Source organism: Centruroides sculpturatus, unplaced genomic scaffold, assembly GCF_000671375.1.
Source record: "Centruroides sculpturatus isolate CEXI.00-Female unplaced genomic scaffold, Cexi_2.0 scaffold239, whole genome shotgun sequence".
Classification (NCBI taxonomy): domain Eukaryota; kingdom Metazoa; phylum Arthropoda; class Arachnida; order Scorpiones; family Buthidae; genus Centruroides; species Centruroides sculpturatus.
This window is the reverse complement of record NW_019384979.1, coordinates 69,327-96,254: the sequence shown is the minus strand read 5'-3', so window position 1 is coordinate 96,254 and position 26,928 is coordinate 69,327. Positions and strand designations below refer to the sequence as shown.

General features: G+C 28.8%; 2 protein-coding genes across 6 annotated transcripts in view; one reads left to right on the top strand and one right to left on the bottom strand.

Moving 5' to 3' along the window:
* Positions 1–1,458, top strand: part of LOC111632738 (tumor protein p53-inducible nuclear protein 1-like) — a 33,209-nt gene extending 31,751 nt beyond the window's left edge. The window contains exon 5 of the transcript XR_002757917.1: positions 1,406–1,458. The gene's annotated coding sequence lies outside the window, so the exon portion shown is untranslated. The remainder of the gene's footprint in view (positions 1–1,405) is intronic.
* Positions 36–26,901, bottom strand: LOC111632736 (uncharacterized protein F13E9.13, mitochondrial-like). Of its 5 annotated transcripts, none has more exons than XM_023377247.1 (8): positions 6,945–7,208; positions 4,412–4,495; positions 4,302–4,328; positions 4,152–4,234; positions 1,963–2,149; positions 1,600–1,750; positions 1,403–1,530; positions 36–259 (listed from the first exon to the last, which is right to left on the bottom strand). In XM_023377247.1, the coding sequence occupies exons 3-8, from the start codon at positions 4,324–4,326 to the stop codon at positions 66–68; spliced, it is 768 nt and encodes a 255-aa protein (XP_023233015.1). In that variant the 5' UTR covers positions 4,327–4,328; positions 4,412–4,495; positions 6,945–7,208; the 3' UTR covers positions 36–65. The 5 variants fall into 5 exon arrangements, with proteins under 5 accessions (XP_023233015.1, XP_023233016.1, XP_023233017.1 ...); XM_023377248.1 differs by lacking the exon at positions 6,945–7,208 and adding an exon at positions 4,691–4,701; XM_023377249.1 differs by lacking the exon at positions 6,945–7,208 and adding an exon at positions 4,611–4,695.
* Positions 26,902–26,928: the final 27 nt, after the last annotated feature.

Genomic DNA, 26,928 nt, shown 5'->3' with positions numbered 1-26,928 from the left:
ATTTGTTAAATTTTTTAAAAATATATAAGCAATTATACAATTTATATATGCATAAAATATAGAACTTAGATTCTTCTTAAATTCTTAACTTTGTCCATAAATTTAGCAACTTTATTCTCTTCGATTGCTTTTGACCAATTATCTCCAATTTTAAAATGGGAGCCAACAATCATTCCACAGCAAGAATTATAAAGATGAATATTATTTATTGTTATTCCTGAACCCAATATCACAGGAATAGAAATGGAATGCAGAACATCTACAAAAAATTTACAGATGTAGAATGTCATTTTATATTAATTTAATTACAGAATAATTACAGTTGTAAATTAATCATGGAATTTCAAGACATATCCCAATGTTTTACATTATACATTATATTAGTTTGTTTCTAGCTTAAGAAAGACTTATGTAAACAAGATTCAAATCCATAATTTAGTAAATGATGAACAATGTCTTAAGAAATTCTATCAAAGAAATTCACTTCTAGGATTTCAAACAAATACAAAATTCGTGTGAATTCTGAAAAGCCAATCCTATCCAAATAAACCATTTTTGTTGAGGTTTATGGATTTTAAATAAATGTTCGTCTTGAACTGATCATGGATATAATCCTCGATAACAGTTTAAACTGAAAGCAGGTCTTGCAAATATAAATTAATTCTCGTCAGTAGTACACATACCATATGGTCTATAACTTAGCTATTTCAACATAATTTAGTCATCCAAATTATAAATTAGAAGTTCAGACTATTTACAAAAAATTAATTTAATTTTTGAGTCTATCAATTATGGATTTATCATGAATTCGAAAATAATTCATGGAAAATATATCATGGATTTGAAAATAATTTAGTCAATTGTTTAAAATGGACAAACAGGAAAGAAGAATAAGCTATAGAGTTCTGATTGAGATCATAAAGAATTAGGAAGATTATGTGGATTCAAATTGTAGTGTATTGTAATTTGTAATACTGTGAAGGAGCCCACATAATATTATGAATTATAATTAAATTGTAATTATTGTGCTGCCATTCAGCTGACCCTGAATCATATATAAATTTTCTACTCTGTATTTGGTAAGTAATTTACACATTCAGTAATAAGAGACATTGTTTATCTCTAAAGATCAGTCCTTAAAAACTTTCAATTCAACAGTAAATAATGTCGAAGTGATAGAAATAGTGATTCCTTGTGGAAATGGAAATTTTTAAGCAAGCAAATATAAAGATCAAATATTCAATTTACTACTATTTGTGTATTTGGTGACAAAACTTCCTGAAATACCATCATTAGTTTTAGACTTTGTATTTAATCAATAATACCATTAAAATATAAAGTTGTATATAAATATAGTTTTGTATACCTATTAAACAAATATGTCAAAAAACTTCATATTTACCAGATACTTCATTAGGACAAGGAGGGTCACCAGTTGTACTTCCAGTTAAAATGACTCCATCACTTAAAAAGAATTCAGCGGCTTTAGCAATATCTTTTGTATTTAAATCAGATGTGATTGCATGAGAGCTAATCATAAATAAAAGAATGTTTTAGTCTCAAAACTTGCTATTATTATTATAATATGACATATTATACCAGTGTTTTTTCTTTATATCGGTGAATACAAGTATATTATCGGCGCCAATAATTTTCCGTTGTCGAAGTAATGTACCCGCACATCCCTGAATAAATCCTTCATCTGCAAGGTGTCCAAATACAAATCCTTCGACACGAATAAACTGTAATCCTAAAATTGATCTTAAAGTTTATTCTGTTACATAATGGATACAAATATTAGTTTAAATATATTATCTATCTTTAAACAGTGTTAAATTTTATGTTATTTTCAAACAATTTAATAATAAGTAAGTGCATTTATCTACATTAAAACTAAATATCACACTTATGTAAAATAAATATATAAGTAATATATTTGGAGAATCTTTAACTTGAGATTACCAGCTGCTAATGCTACAGCCATAGCTGCTTCATTATTACCAGCTAATAACTGTACTCCACAAGGGATATCAGAAATAAGACATTTAATTTCTGAACATATTCTTGTCATAACTGAAGTGACTTCTGGTCCTGACCGATCTGGTAAAATGTACGGAATATCGTGCATATTTTCAATAAGTATGCCATCCTGAAAAATTTTTAAAAATTTAAATGTCATAATTATAATACATGTATAATAATAATGAATAGCCAAATAACATACAACAGAATTTTGAGAAGTATAATACGCTACTTAGAATAATATTTAGAGTAATTATAAGATAACTGTGCAATGAACATAACTGTTTTAACATTCTATTAAGTTCTATAATTATTTCAGTGTATATTTACTGTGCATTTTATATTGCATAAAAGATGTTTTACTGTTAAGCCAGATACTGACAAACATGAAATACAACGTAATTGTGGACGGAAACAGGAAATGAAAAAATGTTTCTGAAATTTCTGCCAAAACTGAATAGAAAATCGAGCGAACTAAATTTCTGTTTTATGCACAGCAGCAACGACACAGAAATATTTTTGTGACCAATTCTGTACAGAGCAATATAAAGTTTAAGTAAATGCTTGAGTTTGATTATTACCACTTACAATCCTTGAAATTCTATATTATAAAAGTTTACCAGGCTTCATTGCTCATACATTGCACTTGCGACTTGCATATCTTTCATAAAGATTTGATTTGAGTGATAAAATAGAAGCATTACAAGACGAGGATGAATTGCAAAATCAGTTGAGATAGTCTAAATTCATACAATGTGATTTTTAACAGAACGTCCACTCACACATAATATAATGTGAATGTTAGATGTTTTTTTTGATGATTTCTCACAAGATATTTGATACCAAAGTTTTAATAAGTTTCGTTTTGTGAATGATTTTTACTTTCCCTGCTGTTATATATAACAGAGAAAAAGTATGGCAAGCAGTCAAAAAACTGACCCCCCCCAAGATTTTCCCATTTTTGGACTTGGACCGTGAAATGTCAAGAAAGGCAAAAAAAATTTGGGGGATTTTTTCTGTATGTATGGAGTATGTAGAGGGCACAATTTTGTTCACTCTATTTGAAGCTTAATAACTCCTGTGCATTTTGTCAAAATTTCTGAAATTTTGCAGGGAAGTTTGTTTATTAGGGGGATTGATGCTATTAAATTTTGGTGATTAAAGGTCGAAGGGGTGGGGAGATAAGGAGGGTTGTGTGTCATATCTTGAGTAGGATCAGATTTAATGACAATTTTCCTCTTCAATAGCATTTACAATTTTTTTTTATAAAACCCATCCCTACCCTCAAAATTAAGCTTTTTGCCATTTTGTAATAGTTGAAAATATAAATAAATTTTAAAAATAAAAATCATAATGGCTCCACCAAAATTTCAAATGTTGCTGGGAAAGTTAAGCAACTCGTTTCAGGCTAGGCCAAACCAGGCATGGAAAAAAAACTTGATGCCTAAGGGGAAAAGAATTAAAATAAAAATAAGAAAAAGGTATAGATGAAGAACGAGGAACGATATTTCAATTTGAATTTCTGTAAAAATTTAGTATTCGATATTTTTTAATTTTCTATTTTGTTTCGTTTCATTCTGAGGAGACACCCGAAGTTATCTTTAAACTGAAATTTCGCAACATTTAATTTCTGAACACATACATATACACAGCACGGTTAACAACTTTCATGTACAAAAAAAAGAGGACGACATTATACGGACATCGTACAATACAGGACATTTTTATAGTCGTTATCGACTCCTTAGGGGGCGATGAAACTGCAAATATAAAAAGTGTATTTAAAAATATTACACAGTTTTTGCTCCAAAATAAATGAAGGAAGGTCCTTCCTACAATATATATACGCCAAATGTAGAAAGATGCCTTTTTTAGATATCAATGTATCTACCAACTCGAACTTCCATATGTTTGATACAAACGCCATCTTTTGATAATATTTGTCAACAGAAACTGAAGAAAATTTTGAGTTACAGTCTTAGTTTTATTTTTTCCATTCATTTTTTTTTCGATTACAAGTTATATTTATAGCTTAAAGCCGAAAAAATAAGCCATAGACTATACTCTTCCACGTTAGCGGATAGTTTTAATTCAAAGAAATAAACACGTGTTTTGACATTTATACTCACCACATTATATTTCTTGTAAATTTCTGCTTCTTTACAGGAAATATCAATTAATTGTTGAACCGTATATTTTGATTTTGGCGTACCTAAATAAGATAATTTCTTACAATTATAATTAATTAATTAAATTCCAACGTGAAATTCTCTAGTTACCGGGTAAAGCACGAACGTGAATCATTCCTATAACAAAATACGACGTATTTTTAAAAACCATTCTTAATTTTTCCATTTTAAAAATAATAATAATAATAAAAACCAAGTACTTGTAAATATCAGTCACGTGGCTTTATCGGACGGAAGTCGAAATGATATCGAGACCATTAGTTGGAATCGGTGGTGCAAAAATCCTGTAATCAGGTAATTTTTACTTGTAGTATTTTGTTATAAAAATATAAAATTAATTAAAGCATTAATGGCTTGTTTACGTATTATTTTTTAAAATTTATGCCATGTTTCAATTACAGTAATTAATTAATTAATTAAATTGATTTGCGAAACGCATCAGTTTATGTTAAACTCAATTGTAAAAATTGAACATTAACCAAAGCATGGGCAGAAAATTCATTGGAAATGATGCATTACAAATAAGGCAATAAAAATCATCAATTTCAGTTTAAACGTGTCATTTACACGTATGAAATTAATTTTGCTGATTCTATTACATTTTTAAATTAATATTGTGTTTTAATAGTATATTTCATTTTTCTGTTCTTTAATAATGCCTCAGGGAATTATTAAAATTTTCAGGAATTGGATTTTGTCCAAGGAAAGCTTTTCTATGTTTCCAAAACATAAAAAAAAATTTTTTTTCTTTAATTTTTCAATATTTTCTAATGAAGATAAGGTCTGGAATGCCATGTGAATCATTATAAATTTTATTTTAATTATGTTTTCCCTCATACAATTGTATTATATTTGTTTATTTTTATTGAAATTAACATATATTGAATGTGAACTAACTGGAATAGTCAGATAAATTCACTGGACAAATTTTCTACTCTGGCAAAAACCAAATTTTAATAACAACAAACATAAACAATTCAAATTAACATAGACAAATAGGTACTGTATGTACAGTAAGTATAGATAAATATGTAAAGCAAGAAATATTTTATATGCAAATATATAAAATAAGAGTATTTTCTTTTTTAGGTCACATTTTGTATTAATAAGGAATTGTTATTTACAAATGAATTTTATTACCAAGTTTATTGAAGTTTTTACTTGTTCTTTTTGAAGGAATACCTAAAAATCAATACTTAATATAGTATGCTAATGAGAATTAGTTAACTAAAGATATAGTAAGGAAATTTTAGCATGTGCCCTTGAATGTCTATAAATAGTCATCTAGAATCAATAATGGCTTTAGAGTTTCTTAAGCCATTTTCAAGCTCTTGTCTGACAATCACATTTACTATTATTATTATTATTTCAAAGTAAATTTAAATTTGAAATGAATTATATTTTATTCATAAAAAATATTTATTGGAAATTTTCATTTTGCAATTTAAATCACATTATTTGAATGCTTCTTTTAAAAGTTATTTTCTAAGATAATTTTAGATTTTTTTATTTTATAATATATTTCACTATATTAGTGTATTTTTACAATAGGTTTTCATTACTTAGCTTTGATGGTTTATATATAAAAATCTTTTTATTTTCTAAATTACATAAAACATTAAATTTCTTTAGTGAACCAATTCAAATAGGATTATAAAAATTCAACATCATTCTAGAAATAAAGAATATTTTAAGTCACTTTTATAATACATCTTCACATTTTTCTTTTTATATAATTTATATAGGGTTAGTTCAACTGTCATCTTTTCTGGTTACTTTCTCTTGTGTTTTAACTACATCTAAGTTCTTTTTGTATATTTGAGATCTGTTGATCATTATATATAATACTAGCTGTTACCTGCGACTTCGCCCACGGAGGTTTTGCAAGCAAACCCCATTTATGTTCAGTATTTCAACAACCATAGTAATTGTTATATAACACCTACTGCTGAGAATGATGAGAATTGCTGATAATCAAATGAACTATTTTCAATTTGATCAATTTTCTGGAACATTTACAATCATTCTATAATCAAACCAATATGCAATAACAAATTTGAATTTAAAATGGTTCGAACATTTGGTTAAAAAATCGAAATATATAAAAATATTTATAACTATGTCTGAAATGTTATCAATTTAATACACCTAAGTACTCAATGAAGACTAAAAGTAGTTGAAAACGAAAATCGCATCTAAAATAGTACAGTAGAAGTTCCGGTTAAGCCTTAATGCTTTCCCTCTCCCCGCAGGGGAATTTCAAAATATTCCTTCTTAGTGTGTGTTTTCATGACGTACCCTAACTGTATACCAAATTTCACCTCTTTAGATTCAGCAGTTTGCTCTGGGTGATGATGAATCAGTGACTCAGTCAGTCAGTCAGGGCATGTAATTTTATACATTTAGATAAATAATGCAATTTTAATGTAATAGTACAGTTGGAATTGCAAATATTATTTTTAAAGAGTTTATTATATGCCTGATGATTTTCAAATTATTATATTTCAGTTGTTCACAGTATATTTGTTTCACATGCTTAGCTCATGAACACATATAGTATTTGGTATGTTTAAAATTGGTTTAGAGTACTAGTATATTACTTGTATTAATAGTGGATTAGATTAGAATAGTGACTTCTATAATAATTAACTGTCATGTACAAATGGTACATGACAGTTAATTATTGTACTCTTTAACTTAAACTTTACCCATTATGTACTAACAGTGACTCACACTATAAAAGAAGTTTTTCTTTTTTACTTGCTCTTGGATTAAGTATTGCAATTGCACAGATCATTCATGCCAACAGCCATTAGAAAATAAACTGATATGTAGTAGATTTTAGAGGCAATAATTCTTGGTTTTCTAGTTATGAATCAAAATTTGAGTTTAAGAACAATCCACACCAAGTAGAGTATCAAAATCTTAGTATCAACTTGGCAAAAATAAAGGTCCAGCAAAGTCAACAAAAGAGATTTACATATTTTTGTTTTTGCCTTTTTGTTAGTTTTTCCTCATTATTGTTAAAGGTGTTCCAAAGAGTGATTATTTTACCTAAAAAAATAAATTCTTAATTTGAGAGAAATTAAATTTTCTTTTAAAAAAAAAAGTAGTTTAATTTTATGATTTTTTGCTTAAGCAAAAAATTCTTTTAAAATAAGAAAATAATTTCTTTCAGATAAATCACCTAAATTATGTAATAATATAATTATAATGTAATAATTATGTAATTGCAAGATCCACATAAGGTTAGTATTATTTGTATTCAAATATCATTTTTATCATCAAAAGAAGTGTTTATGCTCCAAAAAATGGCACATGATAGTAAAGATGTTTTACGTATGGCCACATACTAAATATAAGTTTCTAACATAAAATATATTCCAGATAAGTAGCATAGCAGAAAATGTATGGTGGTTTGGTTGCTGTTAGTTGGGGAAAGCTTGCTGATACAGTTTTGTGGCTTTCTACACATTTCAGTTTGTATGTTTGTATACAAAAATTATGTCTGCTTGTTCTTGATACTTTAAATAACTGACCATTGTTTAACAGTTTTAGTTTTAAATGTAAAAATTTTACTTTATTTATACTAACCAAGAAGGTAACACTATCAGACAATAGATGATAACAGACATTTATAAAAATTATAAAATAAGCAAATAAGTAGTAAATTATAATTTTAAATATTATTAATAAATAATGATAAGTACATAGTTTATTATTTTCTTAAATTTTATTAGGAGTTGATTAGGAAAAACATTGACTAAAAAAGACTTTTAGTAGGTGATTTCTAAGGAAAGATTTGAGAAACAATGATCTGTACACAGGAAAAAAGTAGATTTTAAACTGAGGGATCACTATATTGAGAATTTATTATAAAATCAGTTTTCAATTATATTATAAAATCAGTTTTCAATTATATCATAAAATCAAGTTTTACAACAATTTAACAAAAGTAATTATTTTAATTTTTATTTATTTATTGCACTTTCCAAAAGCTGGAACATTCACTAGTCTGCTTCAGATCTAACTGGAACATCTTATTTTTCAAAAAATGGAATGTCTCAAAATTTTTAATCTCAGAATAGAAATAAATTTCTATCATGATATAGGTTATTAGTTACTTAGGCTTAATGAAAATAAAATACGTTTTTAAATCCAGTATAAAGAATATTATATTTATATTTGCTTAACTTTAGAGTGTGTATTTTAACAAAAGTCTACCAGTGGCATGATGGATGCTAGTGTTGCCACCTTTTTAAAATCGCTGACCCGGACGGCAGGTGAGGTTTGTTCGAACAGAAGTTCCTGAATCATGCGTAATGTCATTTTGCAATGTGAAGAATAATGTGCAGTGCATGCCAGTTCTAAATCAGTTAGAGTTAGGGACTAGGGAGACTTGGGTAGGAGTAACGTAAGTAACCTAGATGACTTAGCTCTATTGGATATTGGAGATGTGTATGAATATGAATAGTACAAAAAAAAAAAAAAAGGTTGATAGGTTGCGCACAGTATTTCTGGATGAAATTAATAGTTCATCTGGACAGTGAGTTGATTCCCGGACTGTCCGGGTGAAAACCAGACAGGTGGTAACACTAATGGATGCAATACACTTATATATACAATGACCATAATTTTTTGGAGAAAATAAAGGATAAATCAGAAATTTTCATAATAATAAAAAAGCATGTTGCATTTCTTTATTTTACTAAAACTAAAAACTCTATAATATTTATCATATAATGCATATTCATAGCATTTTAAACACTCATATTACAGTAGAGTCTCAAAAACTCAGCACTCGATAACCTGGCAGCCCGGATAACTCGGCCACACCCTGGCAGGGCAAAACTTAAGAAAAAATTATTCTTGTTATTCTGAAAAAGTCAAATTAATCAGTCAGATTACATTGAGATTCATAAATATAAATTTGATTTCTCTCTCTCTCTCTCTCAATGAAAAGGTCATATTTGATCATACCTTGTGGTATGATCAAATATTGGTGTGGCGTACACTTACTTAATTGATGTGGGGTACATTTGTCTTGCAGACAAGTGGACAGTTTCTTGCACTTGGGCACCAAATATCTTTAAGTACTGTCTTTTATGCTAAGTTCTTATAAAAGTTATATAAAGTTATATGATTTTGTTACAATTGGTGTAAGATTTTTATTACAGTGGTACCTCAGGATACGAAATTAATCCATTCCGAAACTGAGATCGTATCATGAAAATGTCGTAAGGTGAATCAACTTTTCCCATACGATTACATGTTAAACCAAATAATTCGTTCCAACGCGAAAAACATACTCAAATTAAAGCCAAGTAATACATTAAAAAAATAACTGTAGTAAGGAAAACAAATGAAAAATGCGAATTAATGTAATGTCGTATGGTGAGTTTTTGTTCGTATCGTGGAGCAAAAATATGTTCGAATTTCATGTCGTATCCTGAAAATTTCGTATGCTGGGGCATTCGTATCCTGAGGTACCACTGTATATATATATATATTTTTTTTTTAAAATATTTACTTGATTCATATTAAATGAATTGATTATTATAAAATTCAAATGAATCATATTTTTTATTATTTTCAATACAAGATGGCTGATGATTTAGATGAGTTACTTGATGAAGTAGAATCTGAGTTATTGAAAGAAAACCATGTGAAGAATAAAGAATCCAGAAAAATTGCATTTTTGAGGTATGCTTTTATATTAAACTTTACTGAACATAAGCTAAAAGCTACATATCAAAAGACTTTATTATTGTACTATTTTTCAAAGTTCTGTAAAAAATTCAAATGATGTAATAGCATTGCATTAGTTAGAGTTAGTGGTTGTCAAATTTCAATATACAAGGATAATTTAGTAAAGACAAATTGCATTTTTTTTCAGAATAAGCAAAAATTTCATTTTATTGAGATGTACAGTACATTAAACATACAGATCCAAAATTATTACAGAAATTGCTTTTAACCCTAGGTATAATTAAATTAATTAAAATATCTTTAACCATGAGACAGACAATAGTAAAGGTTTATCACACCAATGATAATGGGCACAGACACTCAGGAATCAAAGTAAAAACATTTAATAAAACAAAAAGGGGGTGTACAATAAGATGATTACATAAGTATGGAAACCGAAAAACCCAAAGAAACCTCATCAGTTGGTATTAACTAAAAGTTTTTAGTATACTTAAAAATTATACAAAGTGAAAAAAATAAACTTAAAATTAAACTTAAAACTATGTCTAAAGCTATACAACATAAAGATAAAAATGTTGCCATGACTGCATGAACAGTAAGCATTATCAATGTAGACAGGAGTAATAATTCTTAATGCTTACTCCTGTCATACAGTCATGGCAATGTTTTCATCTTTATATTGTATAGCTTTAGACATAGTTTTAAGTTTAATTTTAAGTTTATTTTTTTCACTTTGTATAATTTTTAAGTATACTAAAAACTTTTAGTTAATACCAACTGATGAGGTTTCTTTGGGTTTTTCGGTTTCCATACTTATGTAATCATCTTATTGTACACCCCCTTTTTGTTTTATTAAATGTTTTTACTTTGATTCCTGAGTGTCTGTGCCCATTATCATTGGTGTGATAAGCCCTTACCATTATCTGTCTCATGGTTATAGATATTTTAATTAATTTAATACAGATCTAAATAATATGTCATTTTTTCATGTAGTTTTCATCCTCTACACTGCACTTTTTGCATCTTTTGAATAGTTTCTATATTCTGGTAGAATAATATTTTTTTATTGTTGTTGAAGCCAAAAATGCACAGCCTCTTCACCTGATCATTGCTATGAAATCTGTCTTTGCAATGCTCCTTTAAAATTGCCAAACACATGGTGGTCAGATTATGTAAGGTTGGGACTATAAGTTGTTCCTGCCCATCTAAGGGGATATGGAATAGCATAAATTTTATACATTTGAAACAGCTCCTTGAAAATAAATAACTTTTATTCTGATCACTTTTTTAATTGGATGCATATTTTTACATTTTAAATGGACCATTTGCTAGCATATGTTATCAATTTCTTTTTTCTGTAATGTATTGAGGTCAATATTTAGTTTTAAAAGAGAGCGTAGAAAATTATTTTGTAACCCCTGCAGTTTATGTAGAATGTGATATATACCTAGGAGATTTGAGTATTTTAGACTTTAATATATTTTAATTCTTTAAATTCAGATAGTTACATCTTAAATGTGTCTTTGATTAATACCCCAATTCATTTGTAAGAAATATAAAGTAAGTATTAATTCAATTGCCTTTTTGTAAAATATAAAGTAAGCTTTAAAGTAAATAAATATTCATTTATCTTATTATTATGAATCAAGAAACAAAACTGTTTTTTAAGGACACAGAAAATTATTTATTTTGAAACATTTTTGGCTGAAAACAATATATTTTTATATTTTAGATTTGATTTATTGTGTGCTGAGGATGGCCTAAAGTGAGGCCAAAAGCATTTGAAATAAATAATCTTTTGTATCTTTAAGAAAGCAGTTTTGTTTCTAAATTTTGCATACTTTCTTATCTTGTTATTTTAACACTGATTTACAAAAATATTTTGAAGAAGATAAATAATTAGGTATTTTTGAAAATTAGTACAGAATCTTCTAAAAGTACAGGAGATGAGCTTGAAGCAGCAATTGATGATATTTGCAACATTCCAGAACCTTTGGTATGGTTATAGTAAATATATAATTTTTTATGATTTATTGAAAATATTTATATTTATTTCATGACTTATAAATTAGTATCTTTTTAAATTCAGAATCATGTTTTAATTTTTAATTGTTACATTAATATTAATATATTGTACAGTGGAACTTTGCTTAATGAGCATAATTCATTCCAGAATGTTACTCATAAAGAGAAACACTGGTTAAGCGAAACAATTTTTCCCATATAAATTAATGTAAAATATGATTCCATGCCAAAAAAAATACTCGAATATTTTATATTTAACATTTATTCAAAGAAAATTATACAATATAAATTGTTAAGGAGTGTGAATCATCTTCATATTTTTCTTCTTGCATGGAATGAACCAACCTGGAATGCAAATTTGATTTGCAGAAAACAAAAAAAAAATGAAATATAGTAATTTCTAATATTTAATTATAGTCTTTACATAGCTCAAGAATTTGGCATATTGTTTGGTGTGTTTATAATATAATGGGCTATGGTTTGATGTTTATATGTAATATGTCTGAACACAAGTTTGGAAAAATGTGTGATCATAAGCGACACTAAGATGCTAGCAGAATGAGTGCTAAACATAGACTGATGTAGCATGCACACAATCTGGGACTTCCCCTCTCCTCATCACTTGTTAGGTGAAACATCACTCATTAAGGAAATCATTTTTTTACAATTTGCTTTGCTCATTATGCAAATTACTTGTTATGAGAGGTGCTTGTTAAGCAAGGTTCCTTTGTACCAGCATACAGTATATTAACATTTCAAATGAGTTAAAATAATTTTAAAATATTTTTTATTATTATTTCTTAAAGTCAATTGCAATATTCATTATTAATATATTAATTTATGTTGTTTTAAAGACTTTGTGAGAAATTGTAGCTGCTGCATTGTTTGACTATGTTAATAACTTTGTCTCATGCCATATAAGTGCATAATTTGTTAACAGATCTGGATAAGGCAATAGACAGACAAGTAACAGCTGCTTTTGTTTTTGAACCAAAACATAGAAAGATAGAGATTGAACTGTCATTGAAATGTTTGAAAAATCTTTCATATCTGCTAACATTTTAGCTAACAGAGTATTATATAAGTTAATATCATGAATTAATTGAATAGTATGCTATATTCAAATCTTTTAAACTAACATCTAGCATTTTATACAGTTAAATGCTTGATCTAGCAATTAAAAAAAAAAAGAATAATCATTTGCTTTATCTGAGAAAACATTTGCTTTATCTGAGTTGATAATAGTTAAGATAGTTATAAAAATTTTTGATCTTTTATAATTACAGATAATCCTCCTTTTAGAATGGAATTCTATTCTGGAACTCCTGTCATAAGTTGAATTGATTGTAAGTCAAAGAAAAATAACAATGATAACACAACATGGCTTTCAAGGCTGTGCATAAGTCTGTATGATACTGTATTTGTAGATGACTTATATTGTAATAAGTTATTATGTGTACTGTACATACCATAATATAATACAATGACACTGTTTAGGTGTATTGCACTTCAGACTAAAGTTTAGTATTTCAATTAACTAATTAGGATATTTTAACAGCAAAGATGTACAGAAGCATTCAGATAGTCAACCATGTACAAAGAAATCAAAAATTATACTGAGGAAATGATGTAGTCTTGTGAAACTGATTAATTTTTTTGTTAATTTTTATTTACTTATTTATGATTACCATATTTTCATGCATAAAACTTGTAGGTTATTCTGTTAAGATATTTGGAAAAAGCATAGGTTATATATTGATTTTAAAGTATAATTACAAATCTATCCTACTTTATACCTTGTGCCTATGGAGCTGCTGTTACTCTACAGGTATAGGGTATATGATGAGCAGTTATGTGAAGACTATTTTCATTCCTAGAATTATCTACAGGGTATACACAAGAAAATTATGATAATATGCTTAATTATATACAGTTGAAATTAGAATGATCATCTCATGCCAAACTCTATAGAAAGTCTGTTTCATTTTTCTGTTTTGGTTATCAAGATGAATTGTAGTTACACGAATAAACTTGTTTTAAGAGGACTTTGTCTTCAGATATTTGTTTAATGATTAAACTTAACAAATATTAGATTGTACATTATAGTGTCTTCTTTGTACTTGTTCACACCTCAGAAAAACAAGTCTTAAGGTGGAGTCGATTTTTTATTGGTGGCTACTTCATTTACTTCATTATGCAAAACATTAAAAAAATTTTTTTAATTGTGCCATCACAGAAAAGAAATTTTTTTTATGTTTTGCATAATGAGGCAGACAAAGTAGCCTCCAATAAAAAGTCCACTCCACAGTAAGACTTATTTTTCTGAGGTATGAACAAGGATAAAGAAGCCTCTTCATTGTATAGTTTAATATTTGTTAATTTTTACAATTATTTGTCCTGAAAATTTTTATCAAATGAATAAACTTATTAGTTATTGCTATATACCCAGGGTGGCCAAGCTCCTTGATAGTCCGAGCCATTTTCCAAAATTTGAAATTTTTCGCGAGCCGCAATTAAATACGTATTAAAAAGGTATGCAAAAAATTCCAGATTACAAATTATATCCGTAGCAAGAGTGATACAAATTGTTTCCTCCAGAGCACAATGTCAACTGTCCGTTGCAATGACAGTTTACAAATTCAAAATCGGTCTGGAGTCGGTCGATAACGGACGATTACGCCACTGTTTATGTTCGTTCGCGCAGTTTTCGATGAGTCATATCATTCTTAACTTGGACGGAAATGAAATTTGTTACAACATTGCACTTAGTCTTTCGTATTTGTTGTTAGTAATTTAAAAGACATTTTGAAACACATACGGAATGATAATAATTTTTTAAAATATAATAACACAAAAATGAAAAGGGAACTTGGGTACATTTATCGAGAGCCACAAATAATCCTTCAAAGAGCCGCATGTGGCTCGCGAGCCGCAGGTTGGCCACCCCTGCTATATACAATGTATTTATTGTTTATTACAATATTACATTTATTATTAAATTGTTGCATTGTGCCATTAGTGTGTGCCACAAATTGTTTGTACTTGAAACTAAATTTTTAATACACTAATTTCAGTTGTCTTAAGTACAGATATTCAAGTCCAGAACTGACTGTAATTACTGTAGAAATTTAATTATTTGAAATGTGATTATTCATAGTCCAAATTATCTGAAACTTTAAAAAAAAAAAAAAAAAAAAACAGAATGTATAGCATTGTACCTACCACAGAATACAGTGGGTGATCGGATAACGAACACTTTTGCGAAAGATTTTTATGATTGGACAATGAACACATGATCGAATAACGAACACTTCACTGAACAAACAAAAAAAAGCAACAGAAATAGCAAATACCAATTGATTTTCCTTTATCTTCAGCATGGGAGATGTCATTGTCGACACTCAACTTGATATATACTGATCAGATAGTATTCCTCAAACTTTGAAATACTCCCTTGTAATTCCACCCTTTTATTTTTCTGACAAGCAATTCTTTTATAGTATTCATGAGACTGTCGGGCAGGCACTCATTAAGTTTTGCGTCAATTTTTATTTTCAAAAGGTGAGAGTATATTAGCAAAGGTAGAGAGTGGGCAGAAGATGTCTGATGTTGCAGGGCAGTATGGCTTGAACAAATCTACAGTAGGGCACAGTTCAATCTTATCTAAGAAAGATACTGTATAATTAAGAAAACTCAAGCAGTTAAAGGAGTAACAAATATCACATCTGAGAAATAAAGAACATTGAAGAGCTCATAATGGAACCTGAAATGGATCTGAAGACAGAAGAATGCCAAGAACTCTTGAATGAAGAACACCAAGAAACTCGGCAAGATATGTTTTCTTCTGAAAAAGGAGGATTAATGCCGATATCTGCTATTAATTAAAGATCTTTTGAAGAAGTGGGGGATGTCAGATCAACGGTCTTAGAATGGCATACAAACCAGGTTGAGGTTAATAGGCTTGGGGATCTCTACAATTACAATGCTATTAATTCTGAAAATCCTGAAGAGAGAAAAGCAATCAACATTAGACAGATTATTTAACCCCCACAAACAAAAAACATGAGTAATAAAAATGCAAGTCTGTGTATATATGTATTTTTATTATTACATATAAATAAAAGTAGTAAGAAAGTGTATATTTTTTATTTTTTGGGGTCTCCAGAACGAATTAATCAAATTCCCATACAAACCTATGGTAAATTGATAATTGGTTAATGAACAATTTGGATAGTGAACAAAGTCTTGGAATGGATTATGTTCATTAACCGACCACCCACTGTATATATATAGAGACCAAACTCTCCATGTAGCAGGAAATCACTGTCATCTGTCAATTATAGCTGTGTGAAGCTAGTGTGACAATGCCAAAGGGTCCCCTTAAGCTTCGGAACCACAGGACCGAAGGGTCAACATTGCGTCGGCGAAGACTACAATGACAAATTTATCAGGACTGACACCACTGTGTCTTCTGGGTAGACGCAGAGACTGTTACGTTCGCATTTACGCGTGAGCAGTCGCATCTATGGGTGGTTGGACTCGGGATGGAGACTGCTTGAGGAAGTGCACCCAACACATTTCTAACAATAACAAAATTCATTTGTTAAACTAGTTCTACAAAAGGGTATTTACCTTAAAGTTTCTTCACGAGAACTGAGTTGGAGAGAGAGCTTACATAACATCGCGGGTTGTTATAAATACCTGAAGCACTATGTACAGATTTCCAGATGTCTGTGGAGTCATTGGGGAGCCTTGGGAATGTCTCTGTTGCCTTGGATGGCGGTTAAAGTCTATTGAAAGTTGAGATCCGTTGGTTCTTCATAGGTGTTCCTGGAGAAACATTGGATATTTGGGAGGAGCGCGTGGCGACGAACGATGATGATAAATCCTTTCGGCTGGCACACAGGGAATAGTCTCGCAGACTTTTGACCCCTCTCACTGTTCATGAGGTCTCTTTATTTCCAAGTCACGTTGTTGTTTTCCACCAATAGTGAATTTTTTGTTGTAGTTTCCAGTGACACATTTTGAGTTTCCTGGGAAAGGAAATGACTCCAGGAAGGGAAATTAACTCATCCTCTGGTAATAAAATGGAAAAGGTTTTTTTTTCCTCTGAGATTTAAATAAATTTCCTCTTCAAAACGAAAAATGAATTTTCAATTAAAAAAATTCCCGAATAAAATTGTGGGTTTCCCCTTTCCAAGTCCGATCTCACACTAGATCATATATGTAACATTATTAGATTTTGAGTAAATTAATTTATCTTCAAATACAGTAATTGTATTACAGTATTTATTGTTTATCAGACTTTTAAATATATGGTGCTCCAATATATTGTATCCAAAACACAAAAACAAAAGCATTTCTAGATTATGCTAAATTTTGTTTATCTGAAAGACTCCTGGGGCCATGTTCTGGTCATTTATCTCTCGTCTCTTCTTTCAAGGATGAATGACATCAAAACAAGAGACAAAATTTGTCTCTCAGAGACAGCGGCAATTCTGGTCACTTTTAACGATCTCGTCTTTGTTGATGATGTCACAATTCTACTAGGTTGATTATACATGTTCGTGTTATCTGCACACGCAACATGGTATAGAACAGACATGGGCAAATGCGGCTCTTTTTGAATTACATGCAGCTCTTGCTGAAAGTGTTAGTTTCTGGTTTTTATTATTATTTTTACAATTTTATTTCTGCAATTTTGTGAAAATATGTTTATTAAAAAAATTCAATATTTGTTGTATATAATATTTATATTATATAATAAAATTGCTGTACAGAACTGCGGTACAGAATAAAAAAGTACAGAACTGTGGCTCCCATGCATTTTGCAAAACCTACATTTCGGCTCACACGGACCTCTTGCTTGCCCACCCATAGAATTTTAACCAATGAAGTTGTAAAATTTCTGAAAATGCAGAGTACGTAATTATAGATCATGTGGCAATGAAAGCACAAGTTCAAATAAAGCATGTAATTTTGACAAAGATATGTTTTTTTTTTTGTTTTCTAATGTTTTACAGTTTTGTCATCAATTTGTCTCTTAACAAATAAAAATGTTAATAACCTAAGTTAGAATATCTAAGTGTGTATACTTAGATATTTTTTGAAATATTACCATGTAATTTCTTCTTAACTATCTAAGTAAGATTAACATTATACTGAATAGTTCAGTGATTGATGTAGGATAATTAAAAAAAAAAAATGGATCAGTGGTGTTTCCAAGTAGGCACTAGAAAAAAATGAGAAGCATTTTCTCTCTCGAAATATTCTTTCCCGAGATAGAGAACGTTATCTAATGCGATTGTACAGCATGAGTAGCATCCAGTCATCCATATTAAATATAATGAAATTGAGGCAAAAGATGAACGATGGTCGAAAGACAACTATCTGCTTGTCTTTGAAAACGAGAGACTCTTTGAGAGAAAAAGTTGTCAAGAATCGCATTTGGAGAGATGCATGATCTCTCAAGATGTGAACAAATGATTAGCCAATCAGTGACTGGCTTGTGAAAGACGAGACAATGTCCAGAATATGGCCCCTGGTCCAATCAAGTTTGTATAATTGAGTTTCCACTGTATAAATTTGTTATACAGGTATACCTCGAGTTATATTGTTCTCGATTATACGTTGTTTGTCAAAAAATATATGGAAAAATAAAAATCAAATTTAAGTCATTTTATTCGACTTTATGTCAGTTCCGCCACAAATATTGGAGTCATAATATCGCTAGAAAAACATTATAGCACATAAAATCATGTTAAAATATGTACATTTACAGTAAATGTTAGTAATATGATCATCATAAATCCTAGAGAATGACACATGAAAACATCTGTGTTGTCATCTTATTTAGTGGTCTTTAAGTGCTCAATATTGGTGTTTTCCACGGTAGTTCCAATATCTACCATTTGGCGTTGTTGTCAGTGCCACTCGATATTGGTAAATTTAATATAAATTAGTTTATTTTCTACCATCTCAAGATAATTTTAATAACTGTATTTGTTATTTAACCTTACAAAATCATCTTATTTTATATTGTCCTAGAGCAAACCACATTCAGAAATAAAGAGTCTGCAATGTACTATAAACATTACCAAATTGTAAACATGTACATTTACAAGTATGTATTGTATATACATGAATTCGTAAATTCAGATTACTTTTTTCTGTACTATATTAAAAACTAAAATTTATTTGTTTGTAAGCTTAAAATAGATTCTTATTAATCACATATTATTAAAAATGCATTTATAAATAAAATACAGAACTGGGATTGGTTATTTGTGGTTTAGCATAGTGACAAGTAAATTTGACTTACGCCATTTTTCGACTTAAGTCGCATCTCCTGGAATCAATTACCGACGTAAGGCAAGGTATATCTGTATTTCCACTGAGTTATCATATTGATACTTAACCTGATGTTTATGGATTTTGGATGATAAAAGGAAAATATACATGAAAAACAGCTGTCATTTGTATGTAGACTTATGAAGCAATTAAACTTCAAAAGTATGCACACAAAATAATTAAAATTTACAGGAGTATACTCAAATTCTCTAATAATACTTTTTATTTAGACTCCTTTCTTTATTCTGTCCTAATTCATATGCACTATGGATATATGTTCAATTGATGTTACTCAAAAATCAGCTTTAGTAATATTCAATTTCAATATTTGTTTTTATGAAGACTTTTTGTAAATTTTATATCTAATAATTTTGATTGATTTTTAATATTTTTATTTCAGAGAAGTGAAGAAAATTTTTCCAATATTGAAAATTTTGGTGATTCAAAGAAAAGGTATTAGAATTATTTAAGATAAATAATTTTTCTAAATTCAGTAAAAAATTATTAATCTTAAATATTTTGAAAAAATTCCTTGACTTTTGAATCTTTTTAATTAGTAAATAATTGATTGCTGATGAACTGATATATGTTGATATTTATCAATTACAAGTGATTTATTTTTATTTTATTACCAATTAAAAAATTACATTATAAAATCTAATTTTATATAGTAAATTTTTAGCTTTTTTTCTTATTTACATTAAGTCTTAATGTTGACATAAAAAATTTGAACATCTTCAAATATATGTATTAGTTAAATCTTGATATTATATATTGGAAAAAATAGTGTTTTCATAATAAAATTTTAAGGTCTTTATGAAATTATTTCAATTTATCTATGTTTTTGTAACAACTAAGTGATTAATTTATATAAAATAATTAATTTTTAATAATAATCATTTTAATAATTGGCTGTTTTATTTTATTTCAATATTTTAATAATAGTAGTCATGTATTTATTATGTTATATATATGTTATATTTTATTATGTTATGTTATAATAAATACATGACTACTATTATTATGTTTTTCTTATTAATCTTAAAAAATTTAATATTTTTTAAAATTTAAATCATTAGATCAAAATTTTAATATTGTTTCTTCTTTAAATTTATCTTATCCAGAATAAAAAAGAAATTTTCTCTTTAGATTTATCTTATCCAGTTGATTAAGAATATAGATAGAATATAGTATTGTGATATAAATGCAAATTTTCATTAAGGTTAACAATAGTATGCATAAAATATATGAATTGAATAACTAGTATATACGGTACATTTCATTTTCAAATTTTGAGTTTTTAACTGGAAGTATCTACATATTTTAGGCAAATAATTTTATAAAACATAATTTACAAAGAGCTGTATTTAATTTTTAATAATTTCATTCTAAAATATTTTTTACTTTTTCCTATTTATTGTGTGTAACAAATATCTATACAATATACAACTCTTTTCCATAAAGTTCTGATACTGATTTAATATCTCAATTTAGGTAAATGTGGAGTTTGGACATTATGTTTGAGTAACTGAACATTTTACAAGTTTCCTGTGTCATTGATGATAGTTTATTTGATCTCTGCTAAGTGGTTGGGTGTGCTGGAGAATATTTTTGCTCTGAAGAATAAATATCAAAAATGAACAGTAAATTAGCATCAAGTTCACTATGACAGCCACAGAGACATTGCAGATTCTGTATGATGCTTACAGCAATGAAACTTTATTTCAAGTGTGAGTGTTTGAATGGCACAGGTGATTCATGTTGGATAGAGTGTTAATGGAGGATGACACAAGATCAGACTGGCTTTCAAGTTCACAGATTGAGGACAGTAATTGCATCAGAGACATGGCACTTGCTATTCAATTTGGATGTTCATTTTCACTGCAGAATGTCACAAGAGGTTTTCTGCTACATTCTACCATCTAGTGAAAGTCAAGTGAATTGATATCAATGACAGGCAACTAACAAATTTTCAGTTACAGTCGACCCCCCTATAAGATAGAGATACGTTCCATTCTATAGGAATCCGCTTTCTTACGAATCCTTCCAATCACAACCCGACACGTATCAAGTTTACGGACTACGGCTGTTTGAAAGATTTTCTTCCATAAAATTAATCGATTCTATACTAATCCGACTCAACATTNATTTCTAGCTGATAAATACATGATTGATTGATATGATTATATCAAGCTTCTGCAAGAAATACATCAATATAAATTCATTTGTATTAAAATAAAAATCTCTGAATAATTTTAAAATTATTATTGACAAGTTGGATAGCCATAAATTCCACATTACTTCATTAACGTATCATATTTTACTATTATGTTGTATAAATGTTCGTCATTCTTTTTCCTAGAGGGAACACAAGGAAAGCCACTTATTTCACAGAAGCGACCCATTTTTCCAAATTTGGACATGAGAAGGCCACCTCTCTGGGCCTCCAAGACAGAATTGTCAAAAGAGATTCAGCGTTTGGGAGCATTATGTGAGGCTAGAACAAAAGAATTAAATTTGGTGAAGATGCAATTAAGACATGCTGCTGCAGGATTTGAAGCATTTTCTGTATTGATTAAATACATGATTGAAGATGTAAGTATCTAAATACTGTTTTAAAAATATGTTTAAAGCAAACAAGTGTTTATATCATACTTCTCTGAACAAAGATCAAATCAATAAATTTTACTTTTGCCTTAGGGTAGGCAGATGGTTTAAACATTAAAATTAAGATTTTTTTTTTTTAAATTGTTAATTTATTAAGTATCTTTGAAATTTTAAATTAAAAAAAGTATACATACATATATATTTTTTAAGAGTTTATATTTTACATAGCTGATAAAAATCTTTTGATCATCCCAAATTTAGCATTATTTGATTGAGTATGAATGATGCATGCTTAGATGATATCATTATTGCATTTCTAATAGATTAGATATGAATAAATTATACGCTAATGACAAGAAAAAAATAAATGCAAATCTAATATTGTATATGAATTCATTGATTTGATTTGAGTACTTTATAAATTTTCCAATAAAATTATTTAATTATCTCTTGTTGTTTTACATATTAAATAACTATTTTTGAATCATGTAAATAAATTATTGTAATGGCAAACGTAACACTTCCAGCCAAAAATGCAAAAATTTCATAAATTATTATAATAGCTGTACAACTTTAAAGATAGGAAAGTAATTAATAGCTTATTGGTATAGGCTTGATAAAAAAAATTTACATTCATATGCAATATATTGCGATTCAGTTATACAAGTATCATATTATAATAAAGTTTTGTTGAGTAAAATTCTATCCGTTCATTAAGAAGAAAAAAGAATCGTTTCTAAGCTCATATAAGTAGTTACGCGAATCTATCGTTTCCATTCCATGATCTTCGCTCTGTTACGCTAACGTTTATAGTAGTAGTGGTAACAAATTCGTGACAGTAAGTCGTTATTTAAAATAAAAAAAAAAAAGTTCATTCTTTGGAGAAATGAGTCAGTTTATTGTTTCGACGCGATGGTGTTATGTTAATCTTTCGTTGTTGTTTCAACTTAATTCTAATAGTTTAAAAAAATACTTATTGCGTTACTAAAAAATAATTTTTTGGCAAATTTCAAATGTGATGGAGTTTTTAACTTAGACGCCAACACACGCGTGACATAATTGCATCCATCGTGTGCATATTCGCATCAATAATCAATAATTGTCAAAAAGTAGTCACAAGTTTTTGGCGTTTCTGAAACTAAACTAGAACGAAATATAAGAACGTTATTGAATTTTTTTAATGTAATCGTACTATCAAACATACATAAAAAATATATTTTTAAATTTGAATAATTAAAAACGGTAGTAATTTTTCATTACAAAATGATAAGAGTAAGTATACTAATAATTTTTAGATCCATAGATTAATTTTTATGCACGTTTTTGATCACCTTTTCATCCGTAGACGAGTTCATTCACACCTGCAATTGCACGAGAACAGTGTTTAGTTGTTTAAAGAATGAGTCGATAATTTTTCTTCCAAAAGAATATTTGTTGTTTTAATATTAACTTTTACGTTTTAATATTAATATTACCTCGAATAATTCGGTACAAGGATCTTTTTTTAAGTATCAATTAATTTAGAATTTTTTTAAAAAGATCGATTCTTTTGTTTATTATTAAAATAATTAAAAACGAATATTCTAAATTTTATATTATAAATGAATTTTGAAAAAAGTTTCTATTCATCAGGGATGCATCTAAACCAAAACGATTGTTTNGAAATCTCTCCGTAGCGTGGCGCTACGGACGGCGGGAAAGTAGTTCGGCTTCCCGATGACGTTTGAGGTGTTTATAGGGAACTTTTACTATTTTTTACGGATACCGGTAGCAATTTTTTCGTAGTTTTATAGGAATCGTAACTATAGGGACCGTAATTATAGGGGGGTCGACTGTATTTGAATGTAACATCTGAACTAAACAACATTTACCTAAGTTGAGATATTTAAATCAGTCTCAGAATTTTATGGAAAAGGGTTGTACGATATGATATATACATTCCAGGAATATATTAAATCAGAACATTAAAAATATAAATTTTTATGTAAATTGGAATGATAGGATATATTTTGTTCATTACTTAACTAGTTAAAGTAAAAATAGTGCTTGGATTTATCAATATTATAGTTTATAGTAGTCTAGTCTTGTTTACAGAATTTTTATCTTGCAGGTTTTCATTATCGTCAATTTAATGTTAGGATCTTTGGTGTTATATCTCTAATCTATTTATTCTTTTTCAGTCCAATCACAATGAAATAAAAATTTGATGGTAATTATAACTTAACAATTGTCTGGACTTGAACTCCAGTCACGTCCTTCTTGACTGACTGAGCTTGAATAAAGACATCCCTGAATCTTGCACCTACACATAAGTGTAGCCTGATCAGACCCCCTAATTGTTAGGTTTTCACATTTGCAAAAACAACAGTTATTAAGATTTTTTTATTGGTCAGTTTGCCTTATCATGTCAGATATTTTCAGTTTTAAAGAATGTAATAATCTCAAAATTCTATTTATAAATGATTTTATATTTGTTTAATATTGAAAAAAAGTTTAAAGATTAAATGGATAATTTTAAATTGAAATTCATTTTGAAATATTCACATTATATTTATTAGTATTCTTTTATTAATTTCCAGTCTGTTATAAAACAATATTTTTATTGTATTTTATATTGTAAATATTAAAAACATTGTAAAATAGTTGTGGATTTTATTGATTGAATCATATCTGACATTCCTAATACTATTAGAATAAGTAATAATTTTATTGTTGTAATTCTTGTTATGGTTTGACTCTACTTTTAATCCAACCTAATTAAGAAGGAAATTTTTTATTATAAACTGTTGAAAATAAAATTATTGTAATACAGTTGTCCCTCGATAGTCCGACGTTTTTTAATCCGACATGCTCAGTAGTCCGACGCACCTCCCGTCAACGTACCCGTCCCCGTTACGTGTCTGCTTGCACAGAAGCATGTCGCGATGTGAATCTCCCCATCCAATTCTTACTCGATGACACNAAATTTTTTCGTCGCGTTCGCGGCTTTTAAGTAATGCATAAACCTTCGAGGCATGAGTCCCTTCGGACCGCCAGGCATAGGTGGTGACCCACATTTCCCATACGCCGCCCTTCGTCATAGAAATGATGTAATTTGAATATAAATTATTTATAAATACGTATGTCAAGTTATATTTTTATTACGACGTAAAATATATTTAAGAGTTTACGACCACTGTGCTGGGTGAGACGTTGTTGAAACAAAAAAAGTTATGCATTCCATCACTTACATAAACAGTGTCGTAATTCGCCAAGTGCAAATAAGCAAATTCGTAAAATTTTTGTTTATTTTGAACAATCCGGATAATCGAAAATCCGGATAATGGAGGTCCGAATAATGGAGGTTCTACTGTACTTCGGCTTCTTTAACAACAGATGTATTTAGAATTAGAAGTTAACGAATTTTCTGTCATAAGTGATCGTCGAACTCCATTATATTATTTTAGAACATAAGTCAGTGAATTATTTCTCAAGTTTTTTCCCCTCTGCTATTATAGGCTCTATAACATAAGGAAAGTATGGCGATCGGTCGAAAAATGACCACCCAGGATTTTTATATTTTTGGAGTCCGAATCTTGAAACATCGAGAAATGCAAAAAAATTCGGGATTTTTTTTCTGTATGTATGGATGTATGATTGTGTATTTGTTTGTGTGGGGTGCACGATTTTGTTCACCCACTTCGAAGTTTAATAACTCCTGTGCCTTTTTGCCGAAAATTTCTGAAATTTTGTAGGGAGGTTTGTGTATTAAGGGGATTGACGCAATTAAATTTTGGTGGTTAAAGGTCAATGGATGGTGAGATAGAGGTGTGTCATGTGTCATATCTCAACAGGGGTCGGGTTTAATGAAGAATTTATTTGTTATTAGCATTAATAGTTTTTATAAAACTCATTTCTACCCTCAAAATTAAGCTTTTTGCAATGTTATAATAATTAATAATATAAAACGTTTTTAAATAAAATATTATAACAGATGGCGCCACCACAATTTTTAGTTTTTTTGCCGGGAAAGTGACGCAATTCGTTTCTTGATTTCTTTTTTATTGTATAAACATGTAATAATTTTTTTCGAGAAATTGAATTGAAATCGATTGTTTTTTTTGACATGTNTTCTAATTATTATTTATTTATTTATTTAAATATAAAGATTGATTTAAACAAATTTAGGAAAAAGTAAAATTATTTCTAATGCAATTAAATTTTATTTTGAAGTATTATAAAGGTATTTCCTCTTGAATAAATTAACTAATATAATTTAAGATTTTACCAAATCATGAACATTGTTATTATTAATAGTAATATTCTTTCACTATTTTGTTGAAGTGATAACTTAATAGTTCCAATGAACTGCAGAGCAATGCTAGCAAAGAGAACAAGCTTCCAGTAAGGTTACCCCCATAAAGTCTATGGGGAGAAATGAAGCAAAGAGTGACCAGCTGCTAAACATCATCTGTTCTCCATGTCAGTGATAACTGATCTATAAACATCTGGCTTTAGGTATATAACATGCCTACTTCTGTGGAGAAAACAAAAATAATTGTCACATTCACAGTTTGATACCAGCTCAGATGTTGCTTGGGTCCACATTTGAAAAATTGCCACAGTTTCTCTTGGCTATCAGTGATGAAAATGGTATTTCTACTGCATCACAAACACATTCATCACCTCACACAAAGGACAATATACCATTGATCAGAAGACCAAAAAATCATGCCAGTAAATGAATGAAGTCATTTCTTGAATCTGTTATCCTTACCAACTACAACTTGTATCATTACTAGACTTACCAGATGTCCCATTTTGACGATGTTGTTCCAGTGTCCAGCCAGTTTGTCATTTTGTCTCAGTTATTTGGTAAAATTCTAAAAGTGCAGAATATACAAGAAGTAAAAATAGTGCAGCCTCGAGCAAAATGATGATTTGGCAACTAAATAATTCCCTCTGTTACATTCACTGTTGCCAATTTAAATGTTTTGTATCTAGATCCAAGTACAGTGGAACCTCGATTATCCGGACTAATTGGGGA